General features: G+C 40.3%; 1 protein-coding gene across 3 annotated transcripts in view; it reads left to right on the top strand.

The window, feature by feature from the left end:
- Positions 1–18,047, top strand: part of GRK3 (G protein-coupled receptor kinase 3) — a 78,708-nt gene extending 60,661 nt beyond the window's left edge. For 2 of the 3 annotated variants that reach the window (XM_049805502.1, XM_049805504.1), the window contains 10 exons: positions 234–341; positions 3,110–3,176; positions 3,403–3,503; positions 4,659–4,725; positions 5,178–5,273; positions 7,907–8,069; positions 8,724–8,860; positions 9,145–9,180; positions 9,804–9,917; positions 10,489–18,047. In XM_049805502.1, coding sequence (XP_049661459.1) covers positions 234–341; positions 3,110–3,176; positions 3,403–3,503; positions 4,659–4,725; positions 5,178–5,273; positions 7,907–8,069; positions 8,724–8,860; positions 9,145–9,180; positions 9,804–9,917; positions 10,489–10,650 — 1,051 coding nt within the window. In that variant the 3' untranslated portion in view covers positions 10,651–18,047. The remainder of the gene's footprint in view (positions 1–233; positions 342–3,109; positions 3,177–3,402; positions 3,504–4,658; positions 4,726–5,177; positions 5,274–7,906; positions 8,070–8,723; positions 8,861–9,144; positions 9,181–9,803; positions 9,918–10,488) is intronic. The other variant, XM_049805503.1, reaches the window with a different exon arrangement.
- Positions 18,048–18,142: the final 95 nt, after the last annotated feature.

Raw genomic sequence — 18,142 nt, 5'->3', positions numbered from 1 at the left:
TCATTTCTGTTGTTCTGTTGTTTATGTTTTGAGTATTTCCTCAGTAGATATACACAAACAAAACATGCATATTTATTTGTAGCCAAAGAAAAAGCAAAATAAAATCATGTTTAAAATTAATTCTGTTTAAATTAGACTATCTTATTGAGAAAACACTGGTTTTTAATTATTACTTATTTTTTTCAGTCATAGTTTTAGTTGTAATCAAGATTTTGTCCCTTTCTGCTTCTCAGAGGTACCCACGGATACATGGCTCCCGAGGTGCTCCAGAAGGGAACAGCGTACGATAGCAGTGCAGACTGGTTCTCGTTAGGCTGCATGCTTTTCAAGCTTCTAAGAGGGTGAGTGAAGTTTCATGTCCCCTGTGCTTTTTTTTTTTTTAGCCTGGGCATCGTCGTTGTCTGTCCCTTGAAATACTAATATGTAATGTATTACATATTATCTAAAATGATATCTTACTGCCATCTCTGCAACTTAGACCATGTCTGCGCATAAGACTAAACCAGGCTTTTTTTGTTTCCAAAACAAACAAAACACAAGCCCTGCTTCCTTTAGTAGCTACAGGTGTGAGGCAGGCAGTGTGGAAGGCAGCAGCTCTATCCACTCTTTTGATTTCTACTGATAGGCAATTTGTTAATCTCTTGGCAATTGTTAGTGTTTTAAATAGTATGACGTTATTCATTGCTTAAATACACTAGCAGCCCTGTTAAATTATGGGCTTCATTTTATGCTTAAAATCTGCTGTTGTGGTGAAGTTCTTTGCTGCACTGTTCCCTTTTTACATGATACTGAGTTTTCCCTTCTGTAGTGTTTGGGTAAGTTACAATGTGTGGATGCTTCCATTTGCTGAATCTGGCCTGTTACCATGTTGGTGTGCAAAAGTATATGAAAATTACAGCTTTGTCAACTGTCACCTTCTCAGTAAACTTATGTGGCTATGTAGAAGTTACTAAGACTGCAGGATTTATCTGAACAGTCAAAAAACAGTGATTGGCAAGTATTTGTTGAAAATAGCATCCTCAGTGTTAATGGCAAAACAGAAAAAAATCTTTAAAGTTTTTCAGAGTGCTTCTCTGTAAAGATTGATCATTAGTTAGATCATCCTGTGTCCTCACACATAATTAATTATGAGCTCTTACGTCTATCCCAGACACTGTACAAAGGAAGGTAAGCATGTGGCTTCTGAATTGAACTATAGAGCTGTATCAGTTTAATATTAATTGTTCACAAAATAGGCTGAATGTAAGTGTGCAAATAAAGAAAGAAACAGAGTTTAAATTGCCAAAAAAAAGTGTTTCTAAGTACAGACAGCATCATGCAGCTGGGAGCAGTACTCTGTCTCTGTAATCACTCATTGAAGAATTCTGTAGGTAGCAAGACACACAGTGGTTTGGGTTTGCTGGGAGGAGAGAAGAGAGCATCTTTCACACACAGGACCACTGTGGACTCCTCGTCTTTTCTTTTGAGACCCTTTCCTTTTGAGTCACTTGGGCACAGAGGATTAGGGCATCTGACTGACTCTGGCATGGTTCCTCCTTCGGAGGATTGAAGTTGTGTGATGAAAGAACTAGCATCTGGGGGCAAATCCAGTCATTTACCACAGAAACTCAGACTTGCAGGGCAGGAAGATCTCAGTCTTTGTGGGCTGTGATTCTTCCTGATGGAGATGTGGGGGGTGCTATTGGTGGTCGGCCAGAAGCCAAAGCATTAGTCATTGTGAACTATCATTCCTCATCTGTTCTGAAGCCAATTAAACAACTCGCATCCCAAAACAAGGGTTGGGCACATGGTGCCATTTCTTGGTGTTTAGTAAATTTAGTCTGGCATAAAATCTGCCCATAAGTCCCCAGTGAACCATTTGCTTCCCTGATCTACTCAGAGCCTCATTGGCAAAGTATGTGAGACTGTATGTTAGCGATTTACTCTTCCCTTCTTACCTGTCATGGTTAAAAATGGAAAAATGGAAGTCCTAGTCTGTCCATCAGATCCGTTCATCAGAAACGCTTTTGAGGATAAAAGGGAAATAAGTCTTGATTAGCAGGTCCCCAGTTGAAACAAGCTAGTACATGCTGCCATGTGGCAAGACAAAATGCTTTACATTAATAAATATCTAATAAATAGCTAATTAGTGTATTGATAACATTTTCATTTTGAAAAATGTCATTCCTTCAAGGCTTTGAAGAAAACTAAGAAACAGGGAATACATCCTAAATCTAATTTAAAAAAAAAATCTCATACTAAAATGTTTCTGCTTTCTTTCATGCTGTTAAGTACTGCATGGTAAATTAGTAATATTTTAAGGTCTTCTATAGCTAAAAGGAAAAATTCAAACTCAAAACAGAATTTTAAAGCTGGAAAGGTATAAAGCTGATAATTTACCAGATATCATCAAATATCTTCCCAGTCACTAATGCTGTGGTATCTGTGATTACCTTCTGTTTCATCTACTTACTTTAAGGTCTTGCTTCATTCTTCCCATATAGATGAATGGTAAGTTCTGTAGGTCATACTCAATGTCTGTATATAGCTCAATGTTTTTAAATATCTGTGTTGTGGTAGCTGTTCAGGGTGTTCTTTTTAGATGGAACTGTTCTGGTTTTTGGGAGACATAGATGTAATAGGTAAGGCATTTGAAACACCGTCTTTAAGGAGGGATCACTGCATTTAAGAATAAACTAACCTTCTCTGTACTTTTATATGGAGTTACTAGATCAGATTTCCCTGAGTTTGGTAATCCTCAGGGATGTCTGTGTGTAGTCTTTAAAGAAATGTTGAATGTTTGCTTTTCTCTGAATTTGATTTTGATGTCCGCCACATGCAATTGTACTGAAAACAGAAAGGATAAACTTTCTTGCAAAGTGGTGGGGCTCTTTGTAGTAAGAAGAAAAACCCCCAAAGTTGTAAGAGAGCATGCTAGTGTGTAAAGTCTCATTTTTCATTGTAAATGCTAAATGTTTTACTACTTGTTCTATTGTTCTGCAGGACAGGATTGATGAGGTGGAAGAATGGGACTAACAGGATGCTACACTCTTTCCTGGGGTTGCCACAGCTGAAATAACCTGATATGTTATGGCTTTATATTTATTAGTGCATTTTCTTATTTCTACAGTCACAGTCCTTTCAGACAGCACAAAACCAAAGATAAGCATGAGATCGACCGGATGACACTCACCGTGGTAAGGATCCTGGTGACAGTTGTGGTTACATTCCTCTTGTTTAGTAAACTCCCATTTCCTCTAAAAACTGGAACTTACATAGCCTACTTTCTGAGAAAGCTGTATTTACACATGCAAGAGTTCTTTACAAACACTATCAAAGAAAAGCTACTCTCTTATATGGGGAGAGCAGATCACACTACTTCTATAATTAAATGTCTCTTTTTGTACTTCTTTTTTTTCATAGAATGTGGAGCTACCAGATTCATTTTCTCCTGAACTGAAGTCCCTTTTGGAAGGGCTCCTACAACGTGATGTTAGCAAGAGACTTGGATGCCAAGGAAGAAGGTAGGTGTAGTCTTCTCCTTGGACCACAGCCTTTAAAAATTTCCACTTCTCTGTAAATGAATGAATTAATTTCAAGTAAAAATCTGCTTCCTGTTGTGGTGATTATAATTTTGGAAAGAGAACATTAAAAAGTGCTCTTGAGTGGTATTACATTTCAGCTTCCTTTGGTTTGGACAAATTTTTGGACAATTTCAGTCATTAAAGACTTCCCCTGAGTTCTCTGCGGTCATGCTTACATTGGGTGGTGTTCATACTTTTCATCCCTGTGTTGTTTTTATGTTTTTGCTTGATCTGTTTTGGCATGAAGTCATATTACTTGACTCAGACGTACTGATAGCTAAAATTTATTGCATATACTGTATCTATAATGATATGAGCGTATTACACACAAAAAATCCCAATCCCAAAACTACCAAGCACAGAAAGCTATGAATATGTGCTTCATTTTGGGTTACCTCTATTTCCAGATGTACCTATTTCATTTCATGATTCTCAGGAAAAGGGCATGTTTTTGTTCACTGAATACAAACCACTCCTTGCTCCTGCCAAGCTTACCTTGCTTATAGCTGTTCACTGAAATTGTTGTTATCACCTATTTAAAAAGCCAGTGTGTGCCTCCTGTGAGACTAGGAGATAAAACTATGAGAGGAGTTAATAACTGTTGAGAAACCATCGGCAATGTGCGATAACAGTTAATTGTTAGTCACACCTGAGACTGGGACTGGCTGTAATTCCAGTGAGATACTCAGAGGGGCTTTTGTCATGCAGCCCTCTATGGTAATGACCTGAGACTGCTTTTTAGCCTTGGGCCTGTCAAGAATACTTCCTTATTTTGCCATAAAATATTAGAATTAGTGTATGGGATCTGACAACAGACGAGTATTGTTTGTTGTTTGAAATGATGGAATACCATAGCAAAACAAGAGTGATTGCTTGCCAGACCTGCAGCACTATTTCCAGCATTTCCACATGAAAGTCTTCTCTTCTGGTGTGTACTTAGGAAGACTTCTTTTTTTTGTTTTGTTTTCTGGAAAAAAGAGCATTTTGCCAATGTTTTCAAGTGATAGAAATGTGACCTTTGAAGGCTTTATTTTTCTCAAATACATTTGAAAAGCCCCTTCATTTTGTTGACTTCAGTTACTTTTATTTTTACAGTGCACAAGAAGTAAAAGAACATCCTTTCTTCAAAGGCATTGATTGGCAGCAAGTGTATTTACAAAAGGTAAAGGATTAAGATAGTAACCTTAGCTTACTTGGTAAAGTAGTAGAAGGAAAATTAGCCTACCCAGATAATGGACAGAAGACTTCAGGGTTCCAGCCCCCAGCACATGTACTCACTTGCACAAATATGTGGAGGATTGTTGATGAAAACTGCTGTATATTCATTACTACAAGTCTTCCTGATTAGTAGTACTGAATTAATTGCTTTTTCAGGGTAAAATGACTGCGTGGTTTCTTCTGCTCTAAACTATAGGGGTTTTCCCCAAAATTTTTGGAGGAGCATTTATTAAAGGAGTGGAGAACAACTTTGCACTGAAGTTTAATTTCAAGGGATGTACTTTTGCAGGGTCATGTGTAATTTGTGCAAAAAATAAAAAGGCTCTATATAGCTACAGGATGGATTTAAGTACTGTGCGTTAATTTGTCTTTAATTGTGCTGCTTTCAATTTCTAGTATCCTCCACCATTGATTCCTCCCCGGGGAGAAGTAAATGCAGCAGATGCTTTTGATATTGGGTCATTTGATGAAGAGGACACTAAAGGCATTAAGGTATACAACTTTAAATGATAGGTAGAAAATGCACTGTGACTTCTGTGCTTAACTTTTCATGTGTGTGTGCCATTCCTTTGCTTCTGGGACTACTGAATGTGCAAGGAATTGCTTTTAAGTTTGGAAACTTAATCCAGGCTGTTACGAAAGAGGTGGCTTGGGCTGATTGGCTGGTTTGTTGTTGCTTGCCAAGTCCTTATGTTTTATTTTTTTAGATTGACTGAAATCTACCTTCCTATCAAAAGTTTTATATGATAAAGCAAATATTTCAAATGGTCAGACAACCTCTGGGAAATCCTCAGATTTTCAAGAATACTTAATGGTTTGTAGTTTTGAGAATTGTAATTTGTTTCTGGTAGCTTGGATAAACTGAACTAAACCTTATTTTAATAATGTTACCTCATAGTCAGAGAGTGCAGTGGAAAACTCTTAAAAATGACAAACTGTATATTAATGGTAGCAACTTTGTAAGTTAGAAAAGTGATAAAAGAAACTTTCAGGTTCTGGTATTATCCAAAACCTACTGAAAACAACATAAAGGAAAAAATGAGAAGTTAAAGCTGCTGGCCCATTTCTGACTTGCATGGAGGTGGTGTGATGTACTCTGCGTATTCCTCCCCTCTTCTGAAGATTCCCTCGTACTTTGAGACAGTAGGGGAATCAGTGCTTGTCTTGGGTCTTGTCCCGTTCATTATTTTTATCACACCCTTCTTCAGTAGAGGAAACTTTATCCTTGTTATTACAGAAGTGAGTCAGGAGAGAAACTAATTGCTCTAAACTTTATAAGCAAAAAAACATGCTAAGTACTCACTGTGCCTAAAAAGGAACTTTTGTGTCAGTGTCACCTGCTGTAATTACAGAAGTTGGCACAGAAAAGATTTTACGTGTTTGAAGAGAAATGCAGAGAACCCAAGATGTTCTTTATCCCAGAAAACGCCACATCTTCAGCATCAGTGTTAGTCTAACAGGATTCCAGTTTCCTGCAGTTCTGGAGTACTATAATTTGGAGGAACGTTTTGCAAAGAAAACCCAAGTGGTCTTTTTATTTATTGAGGGTATCAGATATTCTCAGAAAGGCCTGTAAATCGTATAGCCAGATCACTTCCATGTAATCTTTGTTCAGGCTGCCTATAAGATAAATTTATTCTTGGTCATGAGTCAGTGAGGGATATCATGTACAGCTTTTTTGCTCTGCACTTTTACTGGGATGTCACAGTCTCTTAGAAGGGAGTGAATAATTTGTACCTCTGAGTCAGCTGCAGTCAGAGCTTCCATTAAGGTGTCAGGAGCTGTCTCTGCCCCTGAGGATGCCAGTTTTGAGTGTCTTGCTCTCGTCTGTTGCTCCTGAGGATTATATTTACACTGCACAGTGTCCTGTGACACCAAGAAGAACACGTGTTCTTTGAGGTTACAAACTGGAAAGCCAACGGTGGATGACCATGGCTTTCCCCTCTTACTTGGATGCCGTAAGGAGTCCCTGTAAGCCACTTACACAGAATTGCAGGGAAGTCTTCTGCCTTCAGATCCAGTGTGTATTTTCATGCTGTGATATGGCTACGGATCTCTGAAAAGGAGGAGACTGTCTCTCCTGGGAACGTCTGGCCTGGCTGCAGAAGGAGAATTGAGCGAGGCTTTCATGTCCTGCTCCTGCAACTGCTGCTTGCGGCAGGGGCGGCTGGAGTCACTGGGTTTGCTCTGAGCAGCAGCGTGCCTGCGTGCCCTTGGGTCGGGATCTGCGTTCCCCGGGCACTCTGCTGCAGTGAGGAGTGGACCCAGCCCTGCCCGCTGTCATATAGTTCAGTCTAGTGGGCTTACTGCTGCCTTAACACGGCAAAGGATGCCTCTTGGTCTTGGTCTCTGAAAGAAAGGTCTAGTTTCTCTACTGATTGACAGAAACTGAAGCAGCAGAGGAGTGGCTGTGGAGAGTTTTAAACTCATCCCCAAATTAAAACCTTTAATAAAGTCGCAGAGAAAACATTGATCGCTTTTTGTACTGCATCAAAGTGCCTTGTGGCTAAACCAGAGTATGGCTGTGTCAAACAACAAATGGTTCTTCCTGAAGATCCAGTAATTTTAGTTTCCTGTAGTTAAGGATTAGGGGAGAAAAGAATCTATATAACAAGCAAATTAAGGTCTGCAGCATGCATTGCTGAATTTTGAAGGTTAATTATTAAGAATGTAAAATTAAGCGTGGAAGCATGGAAGGCATCGTTGTGTAAAAGATACCTTTTCATTTATTCATGGAAGTTTTGTGCTGAGAAATTTCTTAACGCAATTAGACATTTTGTTAACATTGATTATGCAACGAAGTTAAGAATACCGCTGCTTACATTTAAGTAATTATTTAAATATAAAGTCAAGAGCACATTATGGGACAATATTGATTAAGGTTTTTAGAGCTATCAAACCAAACAAGTTTTTGAACAGGTGGCCTGTTCTCTGTATATAAATGAATACCTTTGCTTAAATTAGTATCTGTGTCTTCTCTTGTTTGCACCTGTTTGTTCTGGTAAGGTTAGAGTTCAATACATCTTTTAAAATAATACTGTTATATGGGTAACTTAACTATTGGAGATAAGAATAGTAAAAGTTATTAAAATGTTGGGTTTTTATGTTGTTTTTTCTCTTGCAAGTTGCTTGATAGTGACCAGGAATTATATAAGAACTTCCCTCTGGTAATATCGGAGCGTTGGCAGCAAGAAGTAGCAGAAACTGTTTATGATGCAGTAAATGCAGACACAGATAAAATTGAGGCCAGAAAAAGGGCTAAAAATAAGCAGCTTGGCCACGAGGAAGGTAATCTGTCAAATACACTTCTCTCCATCTTTTGCTGCTAGATAGTAATTCATGTGTGTGAAGTTTCACACAACAGACTCTCACATTACTGTCATTCACCAGTAATTGTTAGAATTCATTTAGTCAGTATCATGTTTCTTAAGACTTTTCGTAATGTTTTGAAATGCTGTATGATGACATAATGTTTTGGAAAATCTTTTGTACTCTCTTTTAAAGATTATCATGTACAGCCTTTCACCATTTGTGGTCTATGCTCAGAAAAGAGTATGTGGGATTTAATTTTATGACAGAGGAGCCAAGAAAGAAAACAGAAGGTCCTTTACAGCAAACTTCACTTGTTTGCATGAGGATGTTGCGTCACAAACTCTGAACTTTGGATAGCAATATACAGTTCTTTTAACAGTATAATAAGATACATTTTTATGAACCAAATCCTGTTCTTGGTTACTCCACTGCAGCCACATCAGCTCATGTAATTAAGGCGGAATTGGCTGTGTGTGTGCGCCTGTGCACATAGAAGCACTGTTGCAAGCCTGGTGAAGGCACATTGAGTCACATCGTGTTCGGGACTGTGTCCTTTCTCAACATAGCACATTTGCAGCATGCTTTTAGGCAGTACCTTGTTTTACATACTAATGTCTCCTCTTGTTCCAGATTATGCACTTGGGAAGGATTGTATTATGCATGGATACATGCTGAAATTGGGGAACCCGTTTTTGACTCAGTGGCAACGTCGTTACTTTTATCTCTTCCCAAACCGACTTGAATGGCGAGGAGAAGGAGAGTCGCGGGTAAGTGAGGTTACTCTAGAGAGCAGCAGCTTCTAAGGGCATGGAAGGCAGGTGGATGTTGAGGCAAATCTGAGAACCCATACTCGGGCGTACCTCCCGTGAAAGTAGAGTTTTGTCCAAGTAAATGACCAGTGGATTTGAGTAACTTATCTTAAGTATCACTTTAGTTAATGGGTAGCTATGCTGCACTGAGGAAACATAAAGTTGACTTGAGAAACCTGTTTACTTTGTTTTGTTATGTTTTTAAAGGAATTTGGTAGTTCATGGTGCTGTTTTTCATTTAGGACCTCTGGACTATTTATACAAAAAAACATAAACTGGTAAGGTCATAAATGCTATAGCATTTTATTTCAAAGAAAATGCTATAGTAACTTTAGTTTAGTCCAGCTGTGATGATGTGCTAGGCAGATCATTTGTATATTTAGTTAAGTAAGGTTTTGGAATTTCAAAACATTGTTGTCCTCTTACAGTCTATAGGGAAAGGTTTTCTGCAAACTGCTGTGTACATTTGCTTCTTTGTAAGTATATAGTGCTTAAATATTCCCTTTCAGCTCTTTGAAACAGTAAGATTGTCCTTTTAGTAGCAGTAATACTTGGAAAATACATAAAATCATATGCAGTTCTCTTGAGGGAAAATAGTGAATATTTTGTTTGTAGACACACCTATTTGTAGATTCTTATTTCATGCTGTCATTACTGGCTTTCTCAGCTTGTATTTTGTTGTCTCTGTTGAAGCAACCAAGCCCCTTGCTAAATCTCTTACCTTATAATCTATCTTTAGTTCATGACCCAGTCTTCAGAAATAAAGAAATGTTTGTGTAATGACTGTTAATGTTCATAACTTAATTTATGTGGGTAGTCCAGAAAAATTAGATAGTGGCTTTATTTGATGGGCAATAGGTTTTTTTCGAATCATGTCTCTGCTTTTTTGCAAATGCTACAGCAAAACCTACTGACAATGGAACAAATAGTATCTGTTGAAGAAACACAGATTAAAGATAAGAAATGCATCTTACTGAGAATTAAAGGAGGAAAACAGTTTGTCCTACAGTGTGAGGTGAGGTGCTTGTTTTTCAATAACTGTTAATCAGATTGGTTTGCATATGATAAAACAATTGAAAAGTTTTTTTAGGTCCTCTGTTACGTATTAACTAAGGGTACTTTAAGAAGCAAAGCTGAACCTAAGCAAAACCAGGGAGCTTTTATCATGCTTGAATTTTGAAAGCAGGAAACCTGCAGCTGTGCCAGTTTCTGTCATGGATTTCAATGGTATTTGGGCCAAAATGTGTTCAGTTTAATAAATAGCTAAAAATTTCAAAACTTCTCAACCTACATGGGCTTCAAAGGCCTTATTGGCTCGTGTCTCACTGCAGTTATTTGATGGTAGCTAATGTGTTTGCGAGGGAGGAAGTACACAAGTCCTCAAAACGTTTTGACCAGCCATAGTTGCTGCTGCCTTGCCTGGCTTCAGCGGGGTGATGGAGAAGCAAAGGGCTGCGCATTTTCAATATCCAAAGTTACTCATTCCTTCGGAAAATTAAAATGAGTTGCTTGAAGTGCTATCTAAGAGAGAAGACGCTATTGGCAGTTTACTATGAAGTGCCAAACTACTTCTCTATCTCTTTCAGAGTGACCCAGAATTTGTTCAGTGGAAAAAAGAGCTGACAGAAGCTTTTACTGAGGCACAGAGGTTGCTGCGTCGGGCTCCAAAGTTTCTCAATAAATCTCGCTCAACAGTTGTAGAGCTTTCAAAACCACCGCTCAGCCACAGGAATAGCAATGGTCTGTAGGAGAAACAGAGAACAAAGTTCACTTAGGGCAAGCTACTTCGTGAACAGGCTGAGTTTCACAGAATCCTTATGAATTACTTTGTGCAATCCTGGATGCAGGATGTGCTTAGAAGAGGAAGAATTAGATGTTTACAGCATGGGATAATGTCAGAACTCTGTCTCTGGAGGTTGTGAAGACTGGAACAATGGCAAGTGAATTCATGCTCCTGGCAGTGGTGGAAATGACCAAGCGTAGAGGCTGCATATTGCTCCCATGCATTCCCGCACCCTGGCGGTGTCTAAACCGTGGTCCGTTACCCTAGAACTACTGATGGAAGGAAGATACTGTTTTCTCTGCAATACCCTTGCTTGGTGCATACCAGGCCTGGAGACTGAAATGGTTACTGCTGGCTAGGATTACACTTGTGTGTGTGATACCGACAAACCCCTCAGCTGTGGAAGGAGCTGCAGACTTGCCGTGTTGGATAACCTTTAATCTGTCGTTTTGCCATGTTCTTTCCGACCATTACTGCTGACTTTATAATAACCTTTCTCCATACTGCTGATGATCAACAGTGTGACTCTTATGCACTTCAAAGTACTGAATTCTTACTGTCCTGTGGTTTAAATGTTATTGCTACTTCATGGAAACATTGAACTCAAATTATTCACTTGGTTTGTTGTACTCACTAATAGTAGCTACCACCATTTTGCTTCTTCTACGTATATGCAGTACTATAACTGACGCAATAGAGTAATAATTGGTGAAGAGGAATTTATGGTAGCTTCATCTAGTGCTCTGTTGTATAAATTGACTATTTCAGCACAGTTTTTAAAGAGCAGATTCCTTTTGACAAGTTTACAGTGAACATAAAGACAGTTCTTTTCCATTTCAGGTCAACTGCACTTTTTAAAAATTAAAAAGGAATTATTCAAATCCAATGCATTCTAGTGCATGTACTGGGTTAAAATGTCTGGGTATCTCGGTACGTATTCTGGATCACTCTTCAGTTATGGGACTTGTGGATCCTTCTCTGTTGTACACAAAAACATGAAGCAAGTGTGTTCTCATAGCGTAGATATCCCAGACTTTCACTGTAGCTCAGCTCAGGAGGTTCGTGCACACATCACATGGCTTGGCTTGCAAAAGGATTTTTAATTTTCTTTTCTAGAGAGTTCAAACTGTCCACATTGAAAACAGTCTGAGAATACTGAGGATGGAACTGACAAAACAAGCTGATCAAATGCCAGACATACTAATTCTACTTGAGACATCAGTCATGTCATGTGGAAACTCTTGCTAAAGTAAAGATATAATCTCTTAATTGTTAGACAACTTTAAGCATGTGAAGTCAGTCTTTCCCTGGTTATTGTGATGTTTTGCAAGAGATAGGTCAGGGCTTAATTTAAGCTTTTTTCTGATTCAGTAAACACCTTAAAAAACATTTTCTGCCTAAGCACGGTGGTACAACTCTCATGGTTCCTAAAGACGATGGGAATTGCATCTCCGTAAATGGGAGCAGAGGTTGCACCAACAGCTTATTCTGTCCACCTGGTGCACACAGTTTGTCTAGCTTGTGTTGCTAACAGATAACCACAGAGTTCTAGACCTGTTTCTTTGTAGAAAAGTACAAATGGGCAAAACCAGGAAATTATTTTGAAAGTGTTTGTTTGTCCTGGACACACTTGTAATAAAATTGGATGTATTTGCTTCTAGAAGTGGGAGTGGCTTAACTTTGCATAGCACATGCTTTCACAACTGCATGAACTCTGTCTTGTCATCTGGTGCAGCATTAAAGAAAAAGTGCATTTTAGAAAATACCCCCTGTGAGTCAGGTCATATCTTTTAATGATTTTTTTCCCCATTTATTTTTCAAATTATTCTGTATAAAGAGTACCAGCTTCTCTGTCATTCTTATTGGTAAGTGATGTTTAGCATCCTCTCTAGAGTACTGTGGTATTTACTGAGGTTTGGAATAGAAAATGTCTCATCTTCCTGGTGCTGACTATGCACTGGATGTTGTTAAGCTTCTCCTACAATACCATGCAATGCTCTTATTTTTCTTCTTGATTTGGAAAAAACCCTCAGATTGTGATAAAAACTGTTCTTCGTTCTCATGTCACTTGTTCGTACTTTCTTAGTTCATGACCAGTTCCATTTTTCTCTTTTAGTTGTTTTCCATGGTTGCTTTTTACGCTACATCCTTGTTGGCAGAGTTTGCAGTTTCTGATGCAACATACCATAGATTCTGGACGCTGGTGTCTATGAGAAAGGGAGGGACAGATCTGCTGTTGGGAAATTGTGCCTGAAAACGATAGATTTTATATGAAATGAAGGCTATGTATTGACTTAGGGAAATATGCATATTTTGAAGTGTAACAGAATTGGGATAGGCCTAGAACCATGCTCATTAGCATGGTCCTTAATTGCCTCATCCGGGGACACGGCAGCTGAACTGTGCCGTCGGTCAGCACTGCTTGCCAATGTCAGATGGGAGCAGAATAGTAGAAGATTTGTTTTTCTTAGTCAACTGATTTATCGACAATTCATAAAAGCTTGATATTTGCATCTCACATATGACTGTGCTGTTAGGATAGAAGGAGATTACCGTAGCGAAAAACTTGCATATGCGTGGAGGAAGTTGGAATCCCAATAACAAGTGGAGTTCTGTGTGGAAGGGACTGGATCTGCTGGTGTGGAGGGAAAGCTGGAATTCTCCCCTTCAAAGCAAAATATCAGATACTGCTCTGAACTGATTGTTCCTGGTTTAGGTACCAGATTCTCTGAAGTTTTTTTTCTTGGACAAAGATTCTTGGTGGTGTTATTTTACATGAGGGTCTTTAGCTGTATGTGTAGAAAATCTTGCTGAACGCAGAGAACATAAGGCATGGCATTGCCTTTTACGCACTTTGACCACATTTGTAGGACAGGGGTATTTTTTGTTGGTTTTTTTTTTTTTTTTTAATGCGCAGGGAAGTAAAGATAAAAGAAATTACAGCTTCGGGCATCAACAGAGCTGAGTGAATGATTAAACACAGACTTTTAAACAAATTAACTGTAAGTCCGTTAAAAAAAAAATCAGCTGTACTGAAGATTTGAGCATGTACGGGAATTGTTTCTTATATTTCAAAATAGAGAATTACATGCCAGATAGAGCCATATTAAACGCTCCCCTGACACATCCACATGCCTTCAGTGCTGCAGGGATTATTTTCTAATTATTCTTTGTCTCTGACGTACAAGCTGACAAATGCAGTAAGACTAGATCCTGGAAAGCAAGTGCGTGAGTGACGTGATGGTAGAAATGGTAATTTCTGCAGGAGCTGGGCTTGGGGGTGGGGGAGTGCCACTGACTTTTAGGAGGGCTGCAGCCCTGTTCTGCTTTTCCTTTCCCTTTGCCTTTCCCTCCACTCTGAGGAAGGGTGACGTTTTTCATATGTGGGAGTTGCTGTACATTAATGTCTCACTTCAAGAATAGGGATACAGCAAATTCTAGTCAAAATCAGACTTTTGTGAATTGAAATTTAAGTGCAGGAGAAGCAAAGCACCAGTTATTCCTGCTGCAAGCAGAGTGTAACTGAGGAACCGTTTGGGGCTGGGCATGAGCTTGCCTGGTGCTGTAAAGTGTTCCATGGACACCGTGTCAGCTGAGGCGTCCTGTCATTGCGGGTATAAATTAGGCAATTTTTATTGTTCAAATTTATTTGGTAATTATTTGGCAAATTCATGAAACTGTTAACAGAACATTTGCTAATTTTATTGTTTTTTAATCCCTTCATCTAAGTGTAGGCTATCTGTTTTTTGAAGTGTAAAAGCTTCTTCGTAGTAGTTGCGTTTGAGCTTTATGTCTTCTCACTGGTCTAGCAAAGTCTACAGCTGCAGTCTCACAAGTTACTTCTCAAACCACTGCTGGGAGATAAGCCTTGCTGGTGTAAATATCGGAGCTGATCCAACTTGCATTGATGTTCCTGGTATGTTGCCCCCCGTTAGGCTTCAAAAACAGACTCTGAGCACACTCATGATTGATAGTTGGATGTGCGGATGGGAAACCTGGCAGGTAGGGACAGCGCTGCGCTTGCGGTGCAAGGGTGACGGCACACAGCTCCAGGAGATCCACCTCAGCTTAGTCGCATTTGAATTTTCCTTAATTTCAGCAACTTTCCGCAGCAAAAGTTTTTCTTCTCCTGCTTTTTCTGTTGAGGGAGAAAAAAAGGAAATAGGATCACCGGGTTGGTTTTGGTTTTACTATAAATGCAAGTGTTTGCATTCCAGTGCATAAATAATAGGAGACATTGTGTATTTGGTGCTAAAACCAAACCTGTTTATCCGAGTTGCGATCCTGTAAAGTGGATGCTGGTGATGTCCAGTAGAACTGCTTGAGATCTTGATTTTGCATGGCAGCGTTGCCACCATGAGAAGGGTCAAGGCCCTGATGTGAGTGATGACTTGCGTGTTAACGTTTTGTAGGTTTACAGTAAATTAGCTCATGAAAAGTGAAATACCTGGAGCTCTGTGTGTTGCTGTTTTCCTGGCAGCTGATCAGTTTTAGGACTGGATTGTTCTTTAATATCACGTACATATCTATGTACTGCAGATGTTCGCAATCGCACACTGGTTTCACTGTTCCCCACACAGCAGATGGCAATGATACAGTTACTTTAACTCTGAAATGCTCACACTCTAAATATATATGGAGGAAGGACTATTTTGAAGTGTACAGTAGAAAGGAAATAATTCTAGTTGTGTCGATTAATATGAGTCAATTCTACAAATTAAAGAAAAAATCTGAAAAGTGTATTTTGAAAAAGCATAGTATTGATTTTAATATTGTAAAAAAAAAAAGGAAAATATCTAACGTATACAGAGAACATATGTATATCCAAATGTCTGAAGAATTTCAAGATAATCTACTTTTGTTTTCTGTTGATTTCTATTCCATGGTGTACATATTGCGTGGATTGAACATTGGCTGTTTTAATACTATTGTTAAATTGTATTTTTATTTTGTGTTAAACTAATCACCACAGACTCAGCTTTATTTTGTTTATGTAAAGGTTGCTATGCTATGTAGGTATAAAACCAAGAATTCTATTTTAACAAAAAAGCATTTTATATTATTTATTAAATACATGTTTCTCCAACTTCTGACATTCCACAGAATTTCTGCTCCGTATATGTATAGAAATGGCAGTTCCTTTCAAGCAGGATCAGTCAGCTTTATTCTGTTTTTCATAATAAAGTTGAAATAGTTTCCATCAGTCTGTCCAGCTTACCCTTCTGTTATGAGCATAGTGACTTCCAGGCACTGTCAGGACCATCTTGGAGTGCAGTGGCTCGTGAATGCAGAAACATCTGAAAAACCCTTGCAAATAAAACCCTTAGTTCGATGTTTCTAAATTTCTCCTTTATTCCTCAGCATTCCAGAGAGCAAGCTTTTATTCACATGAGTCTGTGCTGGCTTAATGAGAATTAATGGCCTTAAAGTGGGGCAAGGAATCAGCTTGATATTTGAAAAAGCTCAGACATCAGCTCAGATATTTGCAAAGCTCTTTAATTCCAAGGTTAATGAGCGAGTGGACAGGAGAGCCCGGAGAGGCTGCAGAGTTTGGTTGCTGGTGCAGGTCTGCTCAGAGCGCTGGCTTACGTCGGGCTTGTTCTGGGGTAGGGCAGAGATGGCCTAACCGGCCTCGATGGTTGCAAAAACCTTTTTACTGGAAACGATTTTTGCTGTTTCAGGGTGATTACGTACTCTTCAAAAATAGGCTAGAGCCCGTGAAGACAGGAGAGGTGGAGTGTGGGGGAGCTGGGCGGCCAGGGCCCATGCCTGGCCTTGGCACAGGACCGTGCTCGTCACCTCCGTGCCACGGCCGAGGGGAGCGGGGACCCCCGGGACCCTGGCAGGGACTGTCCCCCCGGGGGTGTCGGGAAGGCGAACCTCATGAGCTGGCCTCTTGCTGCCAGCAACCGCGGGGCAGGCTGGCCAGGTGGGGAGCGGGGCTCAGCCGTGCTGCTGTCCTCTGCGGCATCGGCCCGCCGAGCTAGAGAGCCGGCGGGCTCGGCCTGCCTGCCAGAAGCCTTTGCTGGAGCGCTGCAACCGCTGGGCACATCTGTAGATAACCAAAGCAGGCACCTCCTTCCCGAGCAAGGCACAAAAATAGCCTGAAATTTGTCAGATAACTCGTTTGCTAAAAATAATTCCAGTTGCAATCGTGGCCTCTGCAGTTTGAGGAACACTCAAGGTATTAAAGCATGCGCTTTGAATTTCCACTGTGGTGGAGCATGAAGTACGTGCTCTTCAGGGCTTAACTGAATGACATCTCGAGGGTGAAATTTGGCTTTCGCTGGCCATGCCACCGAAGCCACCTCTTCTTGTTGAGATGCTGTCCGAAGCAGGGAGGGGACAGCTGCTTTTCCCCTGTAGTAGCTCTTGCCTTGTTTTCCATTTTCCCCTTCTCATGCCTGCCTGGTCATGTTTTGTTTCTGCGGCTGAAGAGTGAGCTGTAGTGTTGAGCCGCTCTGCCCAAGAGCACCCGGAGGGAGGGAGAGGCCAGCGGTGGGTGTGAAACCGCGCCGGTGCCGGTGGAATCGTGTTTTTTTGGCGTAATCCACCAGAAACGTGCCATGATTGGGATAGCGCTGAGCCCAGTGCTGCAAACCTGACACGTGCCCAAACAGGGATTCGTTAGAAAACCTGGGGATGGGATCAGAAACCTGGTTGTTTGTCCAGTGTCAGGATTTATCTGGGTTTGTGTATCTCGCTGTACTGCCAGGTGGGAAAAGGAGACGGACTAGGGGTAGATAGGGGCTTGCCTGGATGTGGGGCTGGGAGGAGGCTTTCCTGGCTGTAGCAGGCATCTTTTCCTTAAGGAAAGGGAGAGGTCAGAGAGCAGGTAAGATGGCAAATAAAAATGAGTCTGAAAAACAGAATAAAGCGAGAGCATCCTAGGAGAGGTATTTTTACGAGCACTGTTTCAGTGACTACATTTGGTCCTTGAAAAAAGGAGCAGATTCACATGAATAGCTACTAGTGATTTAAAGAAATATATTGAAAGAGAACCTGTTTTCAATGTGTAATTTAATGATGAGAAAAGCCAGTATCTGTAAATAACTTTAGATATTGTATCTATGAGAATCATTCTTTGTTTTATGTACTTGGCTCTTTTCATATTTATTGTGCGGAGGAGGGTGTGCCCCGTGCCGGTGTATGCTGCTGCACGTTCCAGTAGTACTTCTCACAGAGACTTATCTTCAGAGTTTACAGTCCTCGGCGATTTGTGACTGATGTGCCACACTTAGTTAATTCCGCCATTATTTTTTTAAAGGATTATTTTGGCACAGCTAAGCTGCTTCTGTGTGTTGGTCAGTACAACTGCTCTCATACGACGAGAACCCCAATAAAAACCGTCCTTTGCGTGTGTGCTGCCGCCTGGTTCTTTCGGTCTTGCCCGCCCCTTCCCACGCAGCCGGTGAGGCTGTGCCGGGCTGCCTGACCCCCTGCGCCCCGTTGCCCCT

The sequence above is a fragment of the Accipiter gentilis genome, chromosome 7 (assembly GCF_929443795.1).
Source record: "Accipiter gentilis chromosome 7, bAccGen1.1, whole genome shotgun sequence".
NCBI classification, from domain to species: domain Eukaryota; kingdom Metazoa; phylum Chordata; class Aves; order Accipitriformes; family Accipitridae; genus Astur; species Astur gentilis.
The sequence above is the reverse complement of the archived record's forward strand: the minus strand, read 5'-3'. Positions and strand labels throughout refer to the sequence as shown.